Genomic DNA, 23,063 nt, shown 5'->3' with positions numbered 1-23,063 from the left:
TAGGTAAACTTAGTGCTCCCTCGCCACCTCCCCGCTACCTAAAAGAGCACCCTAGGTAAGCTCTTTTCTCCCTCACCGCTGCAGGAGAGCACCCTAGGTAAACCCCGTGTTCCCTCACCTCCTCCCTGCTGCAAGAGTGCACCCCAAATTAGCTCTGTGCTCCCTCGCTGCAGGAGAGCACCCTAGGTAAGCTCTGTGCTCCCTCGCTGCCTCTCCGCTGCAGGGAGCGCCCTAGGCAAGCTCTGTGCTTCCTCTCCATTTCCCACTGCAGAAGAGTGCCCTAAGCAAGCTCTGTGCTCCCTCACCACTGCAGGAGAGCACCCCAAATTAGCTCTGTGTTCCCTCGCTGAAGGAGAGCACCATGGGTAAAGCTCCATGCTCCTTCGCCACAGGAAAGCACCCTAGGTAAGCTTTGTGCTCCCTCGCCACCTCCCTGCTACAGGAAAGCACCCTAGGTAAGAATTGTGCTCCCTCCCAACCTCTCTGCTGCCAGAAAGCACCCTAGGTAAGCCTTGTGCTCCCCCCCCCCCCCCAACCTCCCTGCTACAGGAAAGCACCCTAGGTAAGCCTTGTGCTCTCTCGCCACCTCCCTGCTGCAGGAAAGCACCCTAGGTAAGCCTTGTGCTCCTCGCCACCTCCCTGCTGCAGGAAAGCACCCTAGGTAAGCCTTGTGCTCCTCGCCACCTCCCTGCTGCAGGAAAGCACCCTAACCTCCCTGTGGTAGGAGCACCCCAAGTAAGCTTTATAAAGCCTAGCGATTGGCTGCTCAGGTCAAAATTAGGGGGGACGGAACACAAGTACAAGGAAGCCCCGCTAAGAGCAAGAGGAAGGGTTCTGATTGAGCCATCTGGAAGCAATGTTGCTCTACCTAAAATGGGCAAGCTACAAGTGTCTCCAAGCACAAAAATGGGATACTTCTATCAACTATAGAATATATACGAAAATCTAAAACATAAAAACCAAAAAAAAAAAAAAAAAAAAAAACTCAAGAACAAAACACTTCAAAAAGTCATCCTGACAACTGGCCATTTATCTTGAACTTTCCATACCAGAGAATTAAAACACTTTTACAAAAATAAAAATTATGGATGGCCTCAACATGTTCCCTGAATAGCCCAAGGGCCTGGAGCCCATTAGCGAAAATAAATATCATCCCCATTGCCTCGACTGAAAAGGAATGAGGAACCAATGAAATGATGAGGGTCGTTCACGCCTCTTTTAGAAGTAAACAGGGGAACAAAGTATTCGAGAAACATTCTGTCTGAGAAGGCGAGGTGCTATAAAGGGACATGGCTGAAGAGATAAGATACAGATTCTCCGTTGTGTGTCCGTCTGATGGCTTCGGCCAGGATCATAGAGATATCGATTACCTGAGAGGGGGAAAAAAAATAAAATTATACAAAAATTTCATCTTAGGTCTCTTAAAATTGATCTGAACTCGAAGTGAAGATTTTACTAATCTTCCAGAAAATATCTAGAAGGGATTAGGTTCAAAAGTCAAGACGTCTTTTTTGCTGTACACCCCCTGATCCACACCAGGGACCACTGGCCACTACTAGAGGACCAAACCCCCCTCCACCTGCATTTGACTACAGCAACCTAGATACAGAATGATGCAACCCAGATTTACATTTTGTCTTGATTCCTCCAGAGAAATAACAGTGTACTTCTAAGCGCATCAGCCAAACATTTTCAATTGGGGTTCCTCCAAAGGTCTCTAGGGGTACCCTGAGCTGTGGCTCATTGACCTCCCATTTGAGGGTGCCTGTACAGCTCCAGTACTAAAACTACTTGGCAAAGCCAGATGCATATACCCAACCCCATAAACCCAGTGATCTTTTTAGCCATCTGTAAGGGCTGACAGGCACTGTTGGGGTTCCATTTTTATGACCACCAATGAATCTGTTATAGCAAGGGTTCCTGGACACCTTAAAGATTTTAGGGGTTCCTCTGGGGTAAAAAGGTTGAGAGATACTGGCCTAGGCACTTTATGTAGCCTTATAACTGTATATCTGCAGAGAAAGATCTAAGGCACTGCTGCCTCAGACTGCTAGTCTGAGATTTGATGTCACTACTGTGCTGCACATGGTTCTCCTTGCTGGAGAGGAAGCTGTACCGGAAGGGCTTTCAATGCAAGAATCTCCCTGCTTCTCCATTAACTATGGATTGGTGCCTAGGCAATGCTGTTCTGTAGTCTCATAGCGGTATATCTGCAGTTGTGATATCTAAGGCACTGCTGCCTCAGACTGCCATTCTCCAGAGGCAATGTCACTGCTGTGCTGCACATGGTTCTTCCTTGCTTGAGAGGAAGCTGTAACTGAGGGGCCTGCAGTGCAAGAATCTCCCCGTTTCTCCTTCATTACCTCTCTGGATTGGCACCTAGGCAATCATGTTCTGTAGCCTCATAGCTGTATATCTGCAGCGTGAGATCTAAGGCACTGCTGCCTCAGACTGCTAGACTCCTGAGATTCGAGGCTACTATTGTGCTGAGCATGGTTCTCCTTGCTGGAGAGGAATCTGTACCTCAGGGCCTGCAGTGCTGATGAAAGTGGGACACCCCGAAACGCGTAAGAGGCTCTTTGGAGGTCAACATCCCACCACGGCCTGCATTAGCAGAGGAAGCCCAGTGTAGAGTCTTGGTGGTCCTTGATTGCACATGTTTGCCCGTTTTCCCAACTTGTTTTGTGAGTACAATGTGTATGTTTATTGTTTTAAAGATAATGCACTAGGCTGGTGCGCCCTCTGTCCGTTCCTTTTTTTGGATTTTTTTTGTTTGGATTACCACGACCTGTTGAGAGTGGCAGCACAGACGGGACATACGTCCATTCAACCTGAATCGCATTCTCAGGATACTCGTTTCAAGATAACCCCTCAAGTGCAGGAGTCATTTATCTTTTGTACCTGCAGTGCAAGGAACTTGGATGAAGCTCCTCTAAGGTGGAACTGAACTCGTAAAGTAACATTTGCTATGTGGAAGGAAATCATTACAAATGTTATTTGTGCCTAAGCAGTACCCCTTATAAATCAACCTTTCTTTCTGTAAAACAGCCATGAACTTCCTGAGCCTAGGCACCCCCCTAGGCCTTGAACCTACTAGCTGTATCTCTGCAGTGTGAGATCTAAGGCACTGCTGTCTCACCGCTAGTCTCCTTAATGTCCCTGCTTGTGCAGGGTTCTCCTTGCTGGAGAGGAAGCTGCACCTGAGGTCCTGCAGTGCAAGGATCTCCCTGCTTCTTCATTCACTTTGGATCGCTGCCAAGGCTTTCCTGTTCAGTAGCCTCAGATGTTTATCTGAAGTGCATTCTCTAAGGCACTGCTGCCTTTGACCTCTAGTCTCCTGAGATTGGATGTCACTACTGTGCACAGTTCTCCTTGCTGGAGAGGAAGCTGTACCTGAGGGTCTGCAGTGCAAAGATCTCCCTGCTTCTGCTTCATTCACTTTGGATCAGTGCCAAGGCTTTGTTCTGAAGCCCCATAGCTGTATATTTGCAGTGTGAGATCTAAGGCACTGCTGCCTTTGACCTCTAGTCTCCTGAGATTTGATGTCGCTACTGTGCTGCACATGGTTCTCCTTGCTGGAGAGGAAGCTGTACTGGAGGGCCTGCAGTGCAAGGATCTCCCTGCTTGACTTATTCTGTAGACTTTCGCTACCTGCAACGCTTCAGCTTAACCATTTCCATACCACAGTACATCATAACGCCCTGGGCTTTGAGTGGGGAAATTCCGAAGGATAATCCCCCCTGCTTCTACTGGCTCGCCATGCGATCAGCAAGCCGGAGAAGGACTCTGCTGGCGACGGATGTACACTATAGAGAATACCAAGGACCAGATGGTCCCCAGGAGTCTCTAGGACTGAGGCCCTGGTGCGACGTTACAACGTCTTATCCGGCCTGGCAGTTGTAAGTACTGCCGTGAGCTCGTCTGGAAAGCCAAGATGGATTGTGTTTTTTTACCTCCGGCTTTCCAGCCTGGAGGAGAAATGTGGGGTCTTATTGACCCCAGATCTTTCCATAATAAAAAGGACCTGTCATGCACTATTCCTATTACAAGGGATGTTTATTTTCCTTGTAACAGGAATAAAATTGATCCAAAAAATTAAAAGTGCCCCGTCCCCGCACGCAGAAGTGAACGCATTACCTATGCCACACCCACATATGTAAACAGCGTTCAATCCACATATGTGAGGTATCACTGAACGTTAGAGTGAGAGCAATAATTCTAGCCCAAGACCTCCTCTGCAACTTGAAACAGGTAACCTGCAAAGGTTAAAGCGTCGCCTATGGTGACTTAAGTACCCATGTTTGGTGCCATTACACCAGCGTGCGCAATTTTAAAGGTGTGACATGTTAGGCATTTATTTACTTGCCATAATATCTTTCACATGCAAAAAAACAAAATGGGGATAACTTTAGTTTTTTTTTTTTTTTTAATCCTTGAAAAATTGCTGCGCAAATACCGTGGGACATAAAAAGACAGAGAAAAGCTTCAATAATGATGTATTAGGCTCTCCAAAGCCAAAAATAAAAAAAACTACGAACAATGGGGCAATAATGGGGATTTTAAAAAGCCAAATGCAATCCAGGCTACTAAATTTAAACCCCCCTCCCCCTTCAGCATGGCAGTAACAGCTGCTGCCTGAACAAATGAACCCACCCCCACCCCCCATTGGATATGTAAACATTCAATGCAGAGTTTGTCAGTTAGGCGTCTCGGATCCCGGGCGGAATCGCCGCCTTTCTACCCCCCAATCACGAATCATTGGAAATCGCAGGGACACCTGAACAATTCCCGTGACCTTGCAATGGCACCCCAAACGCAGCACGGTCATCGCCCGCGGTAAAATCACGGAATTGCAGGACGCCTGTAGCCCAAAAGAAGATCTTGCACTTCTTTTGGGCACTTTGTTTGGGCGGCAGGCAACCCGCAATTCTGTTTTGCGCGATTTGTCAGGCGGGAATCGTGGCAACGTCGCGTTTAGGGCGTCATTGCAAGTCACGGGAATTTCCGAGGCAGAAATCGGTGCAAATCCGAGACACCAATATGTTAAAGGAGTCTCCCCATACAAAAATAATCCTTTACCACTTCCAGACCGCCCAACGCATATATAATATGGCAGGGCGGCCCCGCTGCGCAAAACCACGTACACACACATAGCTATATTTTTTGTATGTATGTAGATAGATAGATAAAAATGAACCAAAGAGGTTCAAGTGTTACCAGACCCACTGGAAATGCAATAGTTTTAGTAAATAGAATCTGCTAAATATCTATTCTCAGCATTATATAGCAGTCTTGTGACTTCTATCTGTTCCTGGTTAAAACTTGTACTTGTACGAGTTTTCATTCACCTCCGACTGTCCTATAGAGGATGCAGGACCCCTGACCCTCTGTCTGGACAGTGCTGATTGGCCCTGTGCTGATCACATGCACCCTCCCAAGAAAACACACAAGAAAAATTAGAAATACACACCAAAATGAGCATGTGCAAAGGCTCTCTTCCATCAGGAGATGGATTGGGGACAGTGGAAGGGGAGGATCAGACAGCCTTGTTACACAATGCAGAGGGGATTAACCCCTTAAGTTCCACAGTGATTATAACAAGCATGCTTTACTGCAAATACACACTGATTTTACTGTTGTGGGTTTAGAGCCCATTCAGACTAGCGCGACTTGTCAGCCTAAGTCGCGGTCCATTGAGTAGTACAGGACCCGTTCCAATAGGAGCGACACAAGTCGCTCCGACTTAGAAAAAGGGTCCTGTTCTACTTTGGGGCGACCTCGGAGCGACTTGCGGAGACTTCCATTATGTGAAGTCTGCAAGTCGCGGTGCACGCGACTTCACAGGTCGTCCCCCAAAGTCATGTCACGCCAGTCTGAATGGGCTCTTAGTAACACCAAAGTATATTGAACCTTTCATTACAGGTATGCATTAGATACAAAGTGACCCAGTACTGGCTGTCATCTGCAGATTCACCACCAGGGGGCTCCTCTCCATACAACGCTAAACCATCCGTCCTGTGCCCTGTCCTGCACACGTCAGCTGACCTATTTGTGTACATACCTGAATTTTTGAGCAATGTTTGATCTTTTCCTCCTGAGGGATTGTATTCGTCACCACCACCGCTTCGAAACATGCGTTGTTAATCCGAGAAATGGCGGGGCCAGAAAAGATACCGTGGGTTAAGATGGCGTAAACTTTGGTGGCTCCAGCGGAGAGCAGTCTACAGAGAGGGGAAAAGAAATTAAGTCTTCTTAAAGTGGATACAAGCAGCGTTACAGCCGATATTCACAAACCAAAAAAAAAAAAAAAACCCCAAAATAATAAATAAAAACAAACACTAATTTATTAATTTTTTAATATTTAATAAGTAAACTCCCCTATCTATTAATATCTCCATGATTTTGTTGAGAAACCCCCCCCCCCCAGCTGCCTGTGACCATCTTTATTAAGCGCAGATGATTCATGTAGCATTTATTCCTAGAATCCATCTGCGGCTCGCTCAGGCAGGAGGGTGTGTTTAGCTGAGAAAGCCCCTCCTCCCCTACTGAAAGATAGGACCTTTGGCTAGGCATGGGTGGGGCCAGGCAGTAACTGAAGAAATGTAAAAAAAAAAAAAAAAAAAAATTAGAAAAGGAACACTTTTTATTCAGAGTATAGCATCAAGTCAAGTAAACCACTGGGATATTGATCTGGTCAGTCAAGTAGCAGAGGGGGTTGTTAATTTCATTAACAGCAAAGCAGCTGAACAACAGGAGCACTAGATGGTCAGCAATGAGACCACCTCCAAAACAGGAATGGTTTTACAATATTTCTAAAATTTTTTCCCTACTCATCTTTTCTGACTGTTTCTCTCTAGTTTTGCATTTGGCTGGGGGTCAGTGTCACTACTGGTAGGATGAGGAGATACCTGGACACTATAGAGGGGGGTCAGTGTCACTACTGGTAGGATGAGGAGATACCTGGACCCTATAGAGGGGGTCAGTGTCACTACTGGTAGTATGAGGTCATACCTGGACCCTATAGAGGGGGGTCAGTGTCACTACTGGTAGGATGAGGAGATACCTGGACCCTATAGAGGGGGTCAGTGTCACTACTGGTAGGATGAGGAAATACCTGGACCCTATAGAGGTTGCCCCGGCAGTCCAACTCCTCCAGGATGGCACATCAATACGTGTCATTGCCAGAAGGTTTGATGACGTAGGCACTTTTACATGTGATCAGCTGTGTCCAATCACATGAAAACAAATGTCGCTTACCAGCGCTTCCTTTCCTTAGCGCTGTCAGTGAGCGGAAACTAAACCGACTTTCCAGTTACAGGGGACATTTACACTGATAATCATTGCAGCATATCAGTGCCAATCTCTGCCGCCTCACCAGTGCCAATCAAAGTCTCCTCACCAGTGCCTCCTCAATGTCTCCTAACCAATGCCTCATCAATGCTGTCTCACCAATGCCCCCTCACCAGTCCCAATCAATGTCTCCTCACCAGTGCCCCCTCAATGTCTCCTAACCAATGCCCATCAGTGCCTCATCAATGCTGTCTCACCAATGCCCCCTCAACAGTCCCAATCAATGTCTCCTCACCAGTGCCTCCTCAATGTCTCCTAACCAATGCCTCATCAATGCTGTCTCACCAATGCCCCCTCACCAGTCCCAATCAATGTCTCCTCACCAGTGCCCCCTCAATGTCTCCTAACCAATGCCCACCAGTGCCTCATCAATGCTGTCTCACCAATGCCCCCTCACCAGTCCCAATCAATGTCTCCTCACCAGTGCCCCCTCAATGTCTCCTAACCAATGCCCACCAGTGCCTCATCAATGCCCCCTCACCAGCGCCCATCAATATCTCCTCACTAATGCCTCCTCACCAATGCCCATCAATGTCTCTTCACCAGTGCTGTCTCACCAATGCCCCCTTATCAGTGCCCATCAATGCCGTCTCACCAATGCCCCCTCAATGTCTCCTAACCAATGCCCCCTCAACAGTGCCCATCAATGTCTCCACACCAGTGCCCCATCAATGCAGTCTCACCAGTCACAATGCCAATAAATGTCTCCTCAACAATGCCCACCAGTGCCTCCTCATCAATGTCCCCTCACCAGTGCCCATCAGTGTCCCATCACCTGCGCCCATCAATGTCTCCTCATCGTCTCCTCACCAATGGCGCCTCATCAATGAAGAAGAAACATTACTTATACAATTTTGCAAATGAAAAAAATAAGTTTTTTGGTCTTTTTTTCCATTTTCTTAAGCAAAAAAATAAAAACCCCAGCAGTGATTAAATACCACAAAAAGAAAGAGCTCTCAAAATGATAAAAATGTGGGTAGTGTTGTCATTCAAAATGCAACAGTACTGAAAGTTGGGCTGGGCAGGAACGGGGTGAAAGTGCCCGGTATTGAAGTGGTTAGAACAAATAAATATAAAATACCTTCCTATCCATTTACGAATGCTGCCAGCATGAGGGTTAAAAATAATGAAGGTTTATAGGGAGAGTGAAGCTCATCTTTTATTGCCTACATTTTACTTGGAATCGCTTGGATCGCCTGGCCTCTCCTCTGTGCCCTTCCTCTACCGTATTTGGATTTTTTCTTTTTTTGGCAAAAACCTAAATACAATTTTAAATGATATACATATCCCCCCCCCCCCCCCCCAAATATGGTAAAGGAGGGAGGGAAGGAGGAAGAGGAAGAGTGGGTAACGTCCCACTTGAAGGACCCAGCTATTCAATAAGAGATGCTGATGAGTGGCCCACTTCTGGGGCCAGATTTGGGTTTGTAACAATCCCGTATGGAATGTTTTCCTTCAGCAACAAGACCCCCCCCCCCCTACAGATATTCCGACCTCAAGTAATAAATACTCGGCACGTACTTGTCTGCAGCATGACAGATGGTTCCGCAGGTGTCCGCCATGTCGTCCACAAGAATGGCCACTTTATCTTTCACGTCTCCCACCAGGACCATCCGATCCACTTCATTCGCTTTTTTCCTCTCTTTGTGGATTAAAGCAAAATCTACGTTCAGGCGATCAGCGATGGATGTGACTCTGGAATAAAAACACAAAAAGATGCAATAAGAGAATCTGCACTAATACTGACCAAATAGAAGAAAAAAAAAACCCAAAATTACCAATCAGAAACAGACTTCATGAGGGTGGCCTGAGTGGAGCTCGATTGGCATTTGCCATTGAACACCAGAATTGGCAGCTCCACCACTGGCACCCTGTGCTTTTCACAGATAAGAGCAGGTTCACCCTGAGCACATGTGACAGACATGAAAGGGTCTGGAGAAGCCGTGGAGAACTTTATGCGTCCTGTAACATCGTTCAGTATGACCGGTTTGGTGGGGGGTCAGTGATGGTCTGGGGAGGAATATCCATGGAGGGACGCACAGACCTCTACAGCCTAGACAATGGCACCCTGACTGCCATTAGGTATTGGGATGAAATCCTTGGACCCATTGTCAGACCCAACACTGGTGCAGTGGGTTCCTGGGTTCCTCCTGGTGCACGAAAATGCCCGGCCTCATGTGGTGAGAGTATACAGCCAGTTCCTGGAGGATGAAGGAATTGATATCATTGAATGGCCCCCACACTCGCCTGACCTAAATCCAATAGAACACCTCTGGGACATTATGTTTCAGTCCATCCGACGCCACCAGGTTGCACCTCAGTCTGTTCAGGAGGTCAGTGATGCTCTGGTCCAGATCTGGGAGGAAATACCCCAGGACACCATCCGTCCTCTCATTAGGAGCATGCCCCGACGTTGTCAGCCATGCATACAAGCACATGGGGGCCACAAACTACTGAGGAGCATTCTGAGGTTGCAGCAATGAAATTTCAGCAAAATGGACTCGCCTGCGGCATAATTTTTTCACTTTGATTTTCGGGGTCTTTGAACTCAGCCCTCTGTTGGGTGATAATTTTAATTTCCATGAAACGATGTGGCATCCTTTCCTTCCTAACACTTTACCCAGTCCATACCAGTATAGATCCTAACATTACCCAGTCCATACCAGTACAGATCCTAACACATTACCCAGTCCATACCAGTATAGATCCTAACACATTACCCAGTCCATATCAGTATAGATTCTAACACATTACCCAGTCCATACCAGTATAGATCCTAACATATTACCCAGTCCATACCAGTATAGATCCTAACATATTACCCAGTCCATACCAGTATAAATCATAACACATTACCCAGTCCATACCAGTATAGATCCTAACATATTACCCAGTCCATACCAGTATAGATCCTAACATATTACCCAGTCCATACCAGTATAAATCATAACACATTACCCAGTCCATACCAGTATAGATATCCAGCATTAGATTTTTTCCCCATTGAGATCTGATGTGTTTTCAAAGTGCTCCTTTCACTTCTCTATCGGTGCATTTCAAAATTAGATCAAAAAGATAATTTCAGTGATTCATTCAAAAACTCTGCTCTCTCCTTGTGCAGGGGGGCTGGTTTTATCTCCACCCCCTCCTGTAGTGGGTGGAGCCTGCTGGATCCCTCCCAGTTCTGCTCTCTCCCCTTGTGTAGGGTGACTGGTTTCATCACCACACCTGCTTTAGGCTTCTGTAGTGGGTGGAGCCTGCTGCACCATTTCCACAGCTCTGCTTTCTCTTCTTGTGAAGTCTCCACCCCTCCTGTAGTGGTTGGAGTCTGCTGGGCCCCTCCCACAACTCTCCTCTCCCCTTGTGTAGGGTGACTGGCCTGGTCACCACACCCCTGCTGTAGTTTTCTGTAGTGGGCGGAGTATGCTGGGCCCCTCCTGCAGATCTGGTCTCTCGCCTTGTGCAGAGTGAGTGGACTCGTCTCCACCCCCCTCATGTAGTGGGTGGAGTCTGCTAGATTCCTATCCACAGCTCTGCACAGGCAATACCTGGGCTTGTAAAAATACTTGGTCCATGCAAAGTGATTTTATATATCACTTACATGAAACATTTTCTACCAAACGTTCAGCTATATAAAAAAAAAAAAAAAAAATAAAACAAAATGAAAATAAAATGTATTCTTCATCGGAAGCCCATGCCGCGGGATGACAACGCAGAAGCACAACGGTCACCATATAGGAGGAAGTGCTCTGTGTTGTCACCTCAAAACAGGAAGTTGAGAGGAGAATGGGCCCTTCCAGAAACAGCATTTCCAATCTCACCTTTTGGCACCTCCGGCATCAGGTGACACTATAGTGCAAGTTTTCCATTCGGCGATGTTCTCCCGAATCCACTTCAATACGGCGGGTTCAGCATACAAATTATCCACCGGAATGTCAAAGAAGCCCTGCAAGAGCAAAACATGGAGCAATCAGACCGGGAAGACCGATATGGAACCCGCATTGTATAACCAACGCCCAACCACGCCTTTCCTGACACTTTACACATTTAAAATTTGTATTTTTTGCTGCAAAATTACTTCTAACCCCAGAATATTAAAAATAAGTATTATTGCAATAATTATTATCACTACTACTACTACTACATTTCAATTGAGTATGTGGTTATATTTTTATTTGTAAATTAAAATTATATTATAGAGTATTAAAATAATTAGTGATATTATACTGTATAATAAAAAAAAAAACGATTAATACTACTACATTTCTATTATAGAGTATCTGGTTATACTTTTATTATTTAATAGCAAAATAAAATTGTATTTTTATTATAGAGTATATTTTAATTAGTAACTGATATTATACTGTATAATAAAATATTAATATAATGTGAATACCACTACATTTCTATTCTAGAGTATCTGATTATATTTTTATTTTAAAAAGGTAAAATAAAAAAACGTTATTATCGAGTATATTAGTAACTGATATTAATATTTTATCACACAGTATAATATCAGTTACTAATATACTCGATAATAAAAATAGTTATTTTTTTCCCCCCCATTAAATAAAAATATAACCAGATACTTTATAATAGAAAAGTAGTAGTATTCACATTATATTAATGTTTTTATTATACAGTATATTAGTTACTAATTAATATACTCTATAATAAAAATGCAATTTTATTTAATAGCAAAATAAAATTGCATTTTTATTATAGAGTATATTAATTAGTAACTGATATTATACTGTATAATAAAATATTTATTATTAACAATATTACTACTAAATTTCTATTATTGAGTATCTGGTTATATTTTTAAATTGCATTTTTATTATAGAGTATATTAATTAGTAACTGATATTATACTGTATGATAAAATATTAATAACAATATTACTACTGCATTTCTATTAGATTATATTTTATTTAATGGTAAAATTTTAAACTGGTTATATTTTTATTTAATGGTAAAATAAATTGTTATTTTTATTATAGAGTTTATTAGTAACTGTTATACTGTATAATCAAATATTATTATTAACAATATTACTACTAAATTTTATTATAATATTTGATTATACAGTATAATAACAGTTACTAATAAACTCTATAATAAAAATAACAATTTATTTTACCATTAAATAAAAATATAACCAGATAATCTAATAGAAATGCAGTAGTAATATTGTTATTAATATTTTATCATACAGTATAATATCAGTTACTAATTAATATACTCTATAATAAAAATGTAATTTAAAAATATAACCAGATACTCTATAATAGAAATGTAGTAGTAATGTTAATAATAAATATTTTATTATACAGTATAATATCAGTTACTAATTAATATACTCTATAATAAAAATGCAATTTTATTTTGCTATTAAATAAAATTGCATTTTTATTATAGAGTATATTAATTAGTAACATTATACTGTATAATAAAAACATTAATATAATGTGAATACTACTACTTTTCTATTATAAAGTATCTGGTTATATTTTTATTTAATGGGGGAAAAAAATAACAATTTTTATTATAGAGTATATTAGTAACTGATATTATACTGTGTGATAAAATATTAATATCAGTTACTAATATACTCTACAATAAAGTTTTTTTATTTTACCTTTTTAAAATAAAAATATAATAAGATACTCTAGAATAGAAATGTAGTGGTATTCACATTATATTAATGTTTTATTATACAGTATAATATCAGTTACTAATTAAAATATACTCTATAATAAAAAATACAATTTTATTTTGCTATTAAATAAAAGTATAACCAGATACTCTATAATAGAAATGTAGTAGTAATATTGTTAATAAATAATATTTTATTATACAGTAATATCAGTTACTAATATACTCTAATAAAAACAACAATTTTACCATTAAATAAAAATATAACCAGATACTCTAATAGAAATGTAGTGGCAATATTGTTAATAATATTTTATTATAAAGTATAATAGTTACTAATATACTCTATAATAATAATAATTTTAGGTTACCATTAAATAAAAATATAACCAGATGCTCTATCTATAATAGAAATGTAGTAGTAATAATATTATACTGTATAATAAAATATTAATATTACTACTACATTTCTATTATAGATAGAGCATCTGGTTATATTTTTATTTAATGGTAACCTAAAATTATTATTATTATAGAGTATATTAGTAACTATTATACTTTATAATAAAATATTATTAACAATATTGCCACTACATTTCTATTATAGAGTATCTGGTTATATTTTTATTTATTGGTAAAATAAAATGTTTTTATTATAGAGTATATATTAATTAGTAACTGATATTATACTGTATAATAAAATTATTAATATTAGTAATACTACTACTACTACATATCTATTTTAGAATATCTGGTTATATTTGTGTATTTAATGGTAAAATTGTATTTTTATTATAGAGTATATTAATAACTGATTATACTGTAATAAAAATACATTTTAAATTACCATAATATAATATACTGTAATAAATGTATTTTTATATTAAATCAAAATAAAAAAAAAATTTACAATAAAAATATAATTTTTTCTTATAAAAAAAAAAAAAAAAAAAAAAACACAAACAAACACACACAAACACAAACAAACAAACAAACAAACACAAACAAACAAACAAACAAACACAAACAAACAAACACAAACAAACACAAACCTGGATCTGAGAAGCGTGAAGGTCCATGGTAATGATGTGATCGGCACCGGCCACAGACAACATGTTGGCAACAAGTTTGGCAGAGATTGGCGCCCGGGACTAAATAAAGAGAAGAGCGTCTTAGGAGAAATGACGGAAGACAGACAGATGACGGACAACGTTGGTGACAATCTTGGCTTACTTTATCCTTTTTGTCCTGTCGGGCGTACGGGAAGCAGGGGATGACCGCCGTGACGCGGCACGCCGAGGCGATTTTGCAGGCGTTGATCATGATCAGAAGTTCCATCAGGTTGTCATTGATCTCTCCGCAGCCGCTCTGGACGATGTAGACGTCTTCTCCGCGCACGCTCTCCCCGATCTCCACGCTGCAAACCAAATTAAGATTTATTTATTTCTTCTTTCCAGTTTTTAAAAAAAGTGTTTAAAATGCCCCCTTTGGGCTTGAAGATACTTGAACCCCCCCCCCCTCCCCCCAAAATGTTATCCTGCTTTCCGAATATTGTGATGGGACTTCCCCATTTTTTTTAGAAGATATTGGGACATTTGTTTGCCAAGCACAGCGAGGAGCACACAGGCGGTAATCCCTGTGCACACATTACAGAGATTTGTTTGTTTTTGGTGGAACATCAAACATGGAGGTCACAGCGAGTAAACAGACGCCAAACACGCCAAACCTTCCAACCGACAACACCTGGGAGGAGGAGGAACTAAAATGTTCTGGAAGAAAAGTCCTCCAGACCATCAATCCTGGACAGAATAACGGGCTGAGAATTCTGGATCTCCCTCCGGCATGCATGGGCGGTGATTGGTCTAGCCCAGGGATCCTCAAACCACGCCCCTCCAGCTGTTGCGGAACTACAACTCCCATGAGGCATTGTAATACTCTGACATTCATAGACATGATGGGAGTTGTAGTTCCTGAACAACTGGAGGGCCATAATTTGATGACCTCTGGTCTAACAAGGTTTTCATATGTAGGCTTCAACACTAAAAAGGGGGAAAACTTTCCATCACATAGGAGACCATCAGCCTGATCCAATTTCACCCCCCCCCCAAATCAGCCTGATCCAATTTCACCCCCCCCTCAGCCTGATCCAATTTCACCCCCCCCCCAAATCAGCCTGATCCAATTTCACCCCCCCCCCTCAGCCTGATCCAATTTCACCCCCCCCCCCCTTCAGCCTGATCCAATTTCACCCCCCCCCCTCAGCCTGATCCAATTTCACCCCCCCCCTCAGCCTGATCCAATTTCACCCCCCCCCCCCTCAGCCTGATCCAATTTCACCCCCCCCCCTCAGCCTGATCCAATTTCACCCCCCCCCCTCAGCCTGATCCAATTTCACCCCCCCCCCTCAGCCTGATCCAATTTCACCCCCCCCCCTCAGCCTGATCCAATTTCACCCCCCCCCCTCAGCCTGATCCAATTTCACCCCCCCTCAGCCTGATCCAATTTCACCCCCCCCCTTCAGCCTGATCCAATTTCACCCCCCCCCTCAGCCTGATCCAATTTCACCCCCCCCCTCAGCCTGATCCAATTTCACCCCCCCCCCTCAGCCTGATCCAATTTCACCCCCCCCCCTCAGCCTGATCCAATTTCACCCCCCCCCCTCAGCCTGATCCAATTTCACCCCCCCCCCCTCAGCCTGATCCAATTTCACCCCCCCCCCTCAGCCTGATCCAATTTCACCCCCCCTCAGCCTGATCCAATTTCACCCCCCCTCAGCCTGATCCAATTTCACCCCCCCCCCTCAGCCTGATCCAATTTCACCCCCCCCCCTCAGCCTGATCCAATTTCACCCCCCCCCCCTCAGCCTGATCCAATTTCACCCCCCCCCCCCTCAGCCTGATCCAATTTCACCCCCCCCCCCCCTCAGCCTGATCCAATTTCACCCCCCCCCCCTCAGCCTGATCCAATTTCACCTCCTCCCCCCCTCAGCCTGATCCAATTTCACCTCCCCCCCCCCTCAGCCTGATCCAATTTCCCCTCCCCCATAACCCCCCTCTACTGAAGCTAAAGGGGTGCAGTGGATGGGAAAAGTGAGAGCGAAGCCCGGATCTGATGTCATTCTGTGCGTCCCTTCCGGCTCAGCAAAGGAACGTCTCCCTCCCCTCTACCAGGCAGCATCCGCCATGGGGGTCCTGACCCCACCGGTGGAGGGCGGAGCCTACCCTGGGGGTTGGGTGTTCCTCAAAAGGGTCTTCATTAGGGTTTTTCTTGTGTACAACAGCCCACTGAGATGAATGGGGCGCCCTACACATGGGAAACACGCACTGTTAGGGGGGCTATTAATATTAATGGGTTGCCCTTACCAGTAACCCCCCCCCCCGGGAAAAAAAAAGCCAACACAAACAAAGGGAGGAGAGGGGGAGCTGGGCCAGCATAGACAGTAACTGGACACTCCCCCAGCAGCTATATAAGAAGGGTGTGAAAGCAGGTGAGGAGTGGAGGAGCTGGGCCAGCACAGATAGTTGTTGGACACTCCTCTGAAAGGCACATGAAAAGGTTAGAAATGCAAGGGGCAGAGGAGCTGGGCCAGCACAGACAGCAATTGTAGGCTCTCCCAGCATCTACAACATAATGCAGAGGTTAGGGAAAGTGCTGCCCCAGCTCCTCCTCTGGTAGCTACATAAAATGCTGCCTGTGCTGGCCCAGCTCCTCCTCATCTGGCTGCATTAAATGCTGGCCCAGCTCCTCCTCACCTGACCGCATTTAATGCTGCCTGTGCTGGCCCAGCTCCTCCCTACAACTGGGCCAGCATTTTTACGTAGCTACCAGAGGAGGAGCTGGACCAGCACAGGCAACATTTTATATAGCCAGATGAGGAGGAGCCATGAAGAAAGGGGGAGGAGCCCCCACTTCCATCTACACGCTCTCCAGCGATGGCTGTGCAGGGGGAGGGGTTCCTACCAGCTGGCGGGGTGACAACACAGGGGCAGAATTTGGGGGCGGGTTGTCACCCTGTAGAGGACACTGTGTTGTCACGTAATAACCCCTCCCCCCCGCTCTGCACCCACGTGGTCGGCTCGCTCTCTGCGCTGGCCTCGCGGTGCACTCTGGGAGTTGTAGTCACGTGTTCGCACTCTCTAGGCCGCTCGCGCCTCTCCGACACTACAACTCCCGGCATCCCCCGCGGCCCAGCGCAAAACTTCTCTGCGCTCACAGCGCGAAGGCTCCTAACATCTCCCGCCCGGGCCGCCCGCCGTGTCCCCTCACCTCCCCCCACTCCGTCCCTCCGCTCCCCACTCACCAAGTTTCCTGGTTACTGAACTTCTTAGTGACCACCCGGCCCAGCTCCAGCCCGAGGCGGTCGGAGATCTTCTGGGAGAGGTCCTGGTGGGAGCTCCCGCTGAAGATCTTAATGTTCGGCATCGCTGCTCTGCTGGCTGTGTGCGTCACTGGATCGCCGTGAACACCGGCCTCGCCGATGGCTTGCTTAACGGAGGACGGAACTCCTGGCCCCGCCTCCGTCTGCGCAGTCTTCTCCAATGGCAAGCGGGATCGGGCGGGCCACGCCTCTCTGCGCAGACATGCGTGGTAGCGGGGCTTCGGCAGAGGGTGTGCTGCCGCGGACTGACCGGCAGGTGGCGCTCCATAATGGGACTGGCGGCGTGGATGAGCCCGTCAGGGTGCGCTGGCGCAGGTTGAGGGACAGGTGGCGCTGTGGCTCAAGTTCTAATATCATGATTATTATACAGGATTTATATGGTGCCAACAGTTTGCACAGCGCTTTATAGCAGACAGTACAGTAATAACAGTTCAATATAGGAAGAATCAGAGGTTATAAATTCTATATAATAATTACCCAAATAATTACCCAAATATTGAATCTTGTATCTATATATATATATTAGTATTATTTGTCATATACGGTATATATCGTTTTGTTTATCACAAATTTTATTATATACAGTTTATATATACACTGCATCATATCTCAATGGGGATAAATCTCATGCTGGATATCTATACTGGTATGGACTGGGTAATGTGTTAGGACCTATACTGGTATGGACTGGGTAATAAAAAAGGATCTATACTGGTATGGACTGGGTAATAAAATAGGATCTATACTGGTATGGACTGGGTAATAAAATAGGATCTATACTGGTATGGACTGGGTAATAAAATAGGATCTATACTGGTATGGACTGGGTAATAAAGTAGGATCTATACTGGTATGGACTAGGTAATGTGTTCGGTTCCTTTACCAGTATAGATCCTAACGCATTACCCAGTCCATACCAGTATAGATCCTAACACATTACCCAGTCCATACCAGTATAGATCCTAACACATTACCCAGTCCATACCAGTATAGATCCTAACACATTACCCAGTCCATACCAGTATAGATCCTAACACATTATCCAGTCCATACCAGTATAGATCCTAACACATTACCCAGTCCATACCAGTATAGATCCTAACACATTACCCAGTCCATACCAGTATAGATCCTAACACATTACCCAGTCCATACCAGTATAGATCCTAACACATTACCCAGTCCATACCAGTATAGATATCCAGAATTATCATCTCTCCTGTACTCTAATCTCTAATCTTTCCTCTTTCATCTCTCCTCTCTCATCACTCATTTTTCTACCTCCTCTCTCTCATCTCTCCTGGTACCTCTCTTATCTCTCCTCTTTCTTTCATCTCTCCTCTTTTCTCTCTCCTCCTTCTTCTTTCATCTCTCCTCTCTCATCTCTCCTCCTTCCTCTTTCATCTCTCCTCTCTCATCTCTGTTTCCTCCCTCCTCTCTCTCATCTCTCCTCTTTCATCTCATCTCTCCTCTTTCCTCACTCCTCTATCCTCTCTCCTCTTTCCTCCCTCCTCTATCCTCTCTCATCTCTCCTCTTTTTTCTCTCATCTCTCCTCTTTTTTCTCTCATCTCTCCTCTTTCCTCTCTCATTTTTCCTCTCTCATCTCCTCTTTTTTCTTTCATCTCTCCTCTCTTCTCTCTCCCCTCTCCTCTCTCATCATTTTTCCTTCATCTCTTCTCCCTCCTTTTACCTTTGCTTCTCTCACTCTCTCATCTTACTCATTTCCTTCTCTCCTCTTCAATTTCTCTTTTATGAAATTAAAATCCAAGTAATCTTTATTGGCAGGGCCAAATACATTTTATCATTGCCAAATAAATTGCAGAGTTATTATGGGTTGGATGGGAGTGGGTGGAATGAATGACTCCAAGGACACCATCAGTGGTGAGGGATAATATATAAAAGGAGGAAATGTGCAGTTATAAATCCCTTGTGTGGACTCACCCCTAAGAAAAGGGTTTATAACTCCCCATTTCCTCGTGCCTCTTCTCCCTTACAATGTGGGTTCTCCAAAAATTTTCCATAGGCAACCCCTTAGCACCGACGGAGCGCAAAAATGCGTCCTCGGGTTTAGGGGGGTTGTACGGGGGTGAAGGGTACAGCTAGAGGCATCATCCTGGTACCGCTGTGTAGAGCCGACGGTCGGCTTTCTTGTAATGACAACCGATGTGGCTGAGCAGCCACCTTTCTGTTATTACAAGAAGTGGGAGGGGATGTTCCCCCCCCCCTCCTGCCACCTTCCGCGGCTCACCCGGGTCTCCCGTCCCAACGGGAGACCCGAGCAACTAGACGGGATGTCTGCCGGCTGGTCGAAAACCCCAACAAAGCCGCATTTGGCTCTGATCAGGTCTCCGATGTAGAAACCCGGAAGTGACGTCATTACATCACTTCCGGGTACTGGAGCCTTAACCTCCCTGGCGGTCTGATTATGTCAGAATTTTTGTGCTAAAAGCGGTATATTGTTTTGTATGGAAATCTGTTGTTTTATATTTGAGGCCTGTAATTCTTAAGAATAACCCACTTAAATCTGTCCAAACAAGAGTCTAGTATACATCCCGGGTATGATAAAGTTTGAAACACAAAATCATAAATTATAATATAATAATAATAATAAATTTAATCAAATTCTTCATTGTTTTGGACGTGGAGATATTTCATTATGAGGGAGAATCTGTACTCTGACATGGTAAATAAAGATAAAGGGCCTATGCACTACTAATGGGGTAAAGGTAAAAGTAATCTGTAGGTAAAGGTACAATACAAATGGAACACCGAAATCAGCAGCCAATTTAGTAGTGTCACCACATACTCAATGAACTGATAAAAGAGAAAAAGTCAGCGCTAGATTTCTCACACGGTGGACCAAAAACAGTGGAATAATCACTCTATAGCAAGTAAAAAGGTATAAAAGGGTGGTATCACAAATGTGAAAACGATGTGTAGAATATGATATAATATATCAGTGGAAATCTGTGTAACAATGTTCCAAAAACCAAATGGGGAAAGGGACAAATATCCAATAAGAATATATAATAATAAACAATGTTCTAATCAATAAAGAGATGATAATAAATAAGTGATGATTTAGCCCCCGTTCACACTGGGGCGACCTGTCAGACGACCTGGTCGCCTGACAGGTCGCCGTAGGTCGCCTTCCATAGAGAAGCTATGGACCCGTTCTAATAGGAGCGACACAAGTCGCTCCGACTTAGAAAAAGGGTCCGGAGCTTCTTTGGGGCGACCCGGAGCGACCTGCATAGACTTCAATGTTATGAAGTCCATGCCGGCCGCTCCGAGGTCGCGGTGCGAGCAGTGCGCCGCAACCCAAGAGGTCGCCCCGGGAAGTAGCGTCGCCCTAGTGTGAACGGGGCCTAAGTGTGAATGTGTCAATCTCACCAAAGTGTAAAGTAATAATATATCCATAAATCAATATGATCATGTAAATATAATAATGCAATAAAGGTGTTACAGTGCGTGACAAATACAGTAAATTAAAATGCACTGAAATAAATGTCCGTGTGCAAACAAAATGTGCACCAATGTGCTGATAAAGGAGAACAAAAAGTGATTCTTGTGACTTTTTCTCAATATTCCAGTGACTCTAGTGGTTTTCCCATATAGTGAAGGCAATGTGCTGTCAGTGTGATCTTATCCTAAATTAATTGCAATGGCCGCTCACCTCCATTAACACTCAAAAGAGCGTTTTGGTGCTATATATCACCATGTAGGGCATCAGGGTTTTCTCCACAGTATGGGGCTTTTAAGTGTGGACAGGTCCCTCAATCCTTAGGTTGGTACTGTCAATGGTATAATGCTCACTCGCCTCCTATGGAATGGTGGTGGATCTGGGATCTGGTGTTCTTCCTAGGACACTCGCTCATCCAGAGGCAATACTAAAAGGGGGTCTCGTAGTGTAGAAAAATCACATATTTATTGAAGAAAGTAATAAAATAACTCACAGTAAGGTAAGTAAGAGCAAACCGCAAAAACAAACCGCCGATGCGGTATACTCCGATACTTCCGGTCTCGGCCTTAGACCGGAAGTGACGTCACTCGGCTCCTCCTCCTAGCAGGTGACACGGCTCCCCAAATCATCACTGACTGGAAAATTTTGCATTTCATTTGGAAATCAAGGTCCCAGAGTCTGGCGGAAGAGTGGAGAGGCACAGAATCCAAGTTACATGAGGTCCAGTGTGAAGTTTCCACAGTCAGTGATGATTTGGGGAGCCGTGTCCTCTGCTGGTGTTGGCCCACTGTGTTTTATCAAGTCCAAAGTCAGCGCAGCCCTCTAGCAGGAAATTCTAGAGCACTTCATGCTTCCCTCTGCTGACCAGCTTTATGGAGATGCTGATTTCATTTTCCAGCAGGATTTGACACCGCCCACACTGCCAAAGGTCCCAATACCTGGTCACAAGATCATGGGATCACTGTGCTTAATTGGCCAGAAAACTTGCCTGACCTAAACTCTACAAGGAAATTCTAGAGCACTTCATGCTTCCCTCTGCTGAGCAGCTTTATGGAGATGCAGATTTCATTTTCCAGCAGGGTTTGGAACCCGCCTACACTGCTAAAACAACCAATACCTGGTCACATGATCATGGTATCACTGTGTATGATTGGCCAGAAAACTCGCCTGACCTAAACCCCATAGAGAATCTGTGGGGTATTGTCAAGAGGAAGATGAGAGACACCAGACCCAACAATGCAGAGGTGGTGAAGGCCCCTATCAAAGCAACCTGGGCTTCCATAACACCTCAGCAGTGCCACAGGCTGATCGCCTCCATGCCACACCACATTGATGCAGTAATTCATGCAAAAAGGAGCCCTGACCAAGTACTAAGTGCATACTATACTGTACATGGAAAGACTTTTCACTAAGACAACATTTCTGTTTTAAAAATAGATAGATACTGAATTTTGGGGGAGTCACTAGCTGTAAGCCATAACCATCAAAATTAAAAGAAAGAAATGCTTGAAATCTATCACTCTGTGTGTAACGCATCTATATAAAAATAGGAGTTTCACTTTTTGAATTGAGTTACTGAAATACTAACTTTTATTAACTTTTTGATGATATTATCATTTTATGAGATGCACCTAATATTTACTATATATAGTTAAAGTGTCCCTGAAGAGTTCTTTGCTGATGAGTCAAGTGGGCATCCCATAATCATCCCATCCCCATCCAAGTTTATTTACCCCTAAATGAAACACAAAAACAAACTTCCTGGCCTGTTTCCTGTCTCAAGTGTGCCTCGAAATTCGGATGTGTCTGGCCGTGCAGGGTGGGGCATACCTATTCGTCAGCAGCTCCTACGTGGGGTGCGCTACAGTGGATTTATTTATTTATCTTGGAAAAGGTGGACTTGGCATTTGATGTTCAGGTGTAATTTGCCAGGTAGACCCATGGAGGGGTCAGATCTTTAGTTACAAATCAGCTATTTTGGAATTTGTTTTTCTTGATTTTTACATGTCTAGAAAAGGTAATTGTGCCTAAACTGTATCTGGAAAGTAGACCTTTAGTCTTGAACTCCTTCCGAAAAAAAGCACACTAGACACTCCATGCATTGAGCCTCATAGCTGTTGTGACAGAGCTTCTCTGTGTCATTGTGTAAAGAGGATATGGTGCCACCTAGCATTCTTACCTACGCAGGTTGAGGGGCTCCAGAATGCACATTT

The 23,063-nt window shown here is 44.0% G+C and overlaps 1 protein-coding gene across 1 annotated transcript; it reads right to left on the bottom strand.

Moving 5' to 3' along the window:
• Positions 1-835: 835 nt before the first annotated feature.
• Positions 836-17,529, bottom strand: PRPS1 (phosphoribosyl pyrophosphate synthetase 1). Its single transcript, XM_082263836.1, has 7 exons — positions 17,309-17,529; positions 14,242-14,425; positions 14,061-14,159; positions 11,172-11,296; positions 8,872-9,045; positions 6,062-6,221; positions 836-1,370 (listed from the first exon to the last, which is right to left on the bottom strand). Exons 1-7 carry the CDS (start codon positions 17,428-17,430, stop codon positions 1,278-1,280), a joined length of 957 nt encoding a protein of 318 aa, XP_082119962.1. The 5' UTR covers positions 17,431-17,529; the 3' UTR covers positions 836-1,277.
• Positions 17,530-23,063: the final 5,534 nt, after the last annotated feature.

This window comes from Pelophylax lessonae (assembly GCF_965119305.1).
Source record: "Pelophylax lessonae genome assembly, chromosome: 7".
Classification (NCBI taxonomy): domain Eukaryota; kingdom Metazoa; phylum Chordata; class Amphibia; order Anura; family Ranidae; genus Pelophylax; species Pelophylax lessonae.
Note: the sequence above shows the minus strand (reverse complement) of the source record. Positions and strands in the feature narration are given on the sequence as shown.

What these genes read in the sequence shown, in the direction of transcription:
- PRPS1 (XM_082263836.1), bottom strand. Translation starts at nt 17,430, where the DNA reads ATGCCGAACATTAAGATCTTCAGCGGGAGCTCCCACCAGGACCTCTCC. An exon ending in TTCACGCTTCTCAGATCCAG is followed by an intron (nt 11,297 to 14,060) that starts GTTTGTGTTTGT and finishes TTGCTCTTGCAG; the next exon opens with GGCTTCTTTGACATTCCGGT. An exon ending in AACATTGCTCAAAAATTCAG is followed by an intron (nt 1,371 to 6,061) that starts GTATGTACACAA and finishes TCCCCCTCTCAG; the next exon opens with GTAATCGATATCTCTATGAT.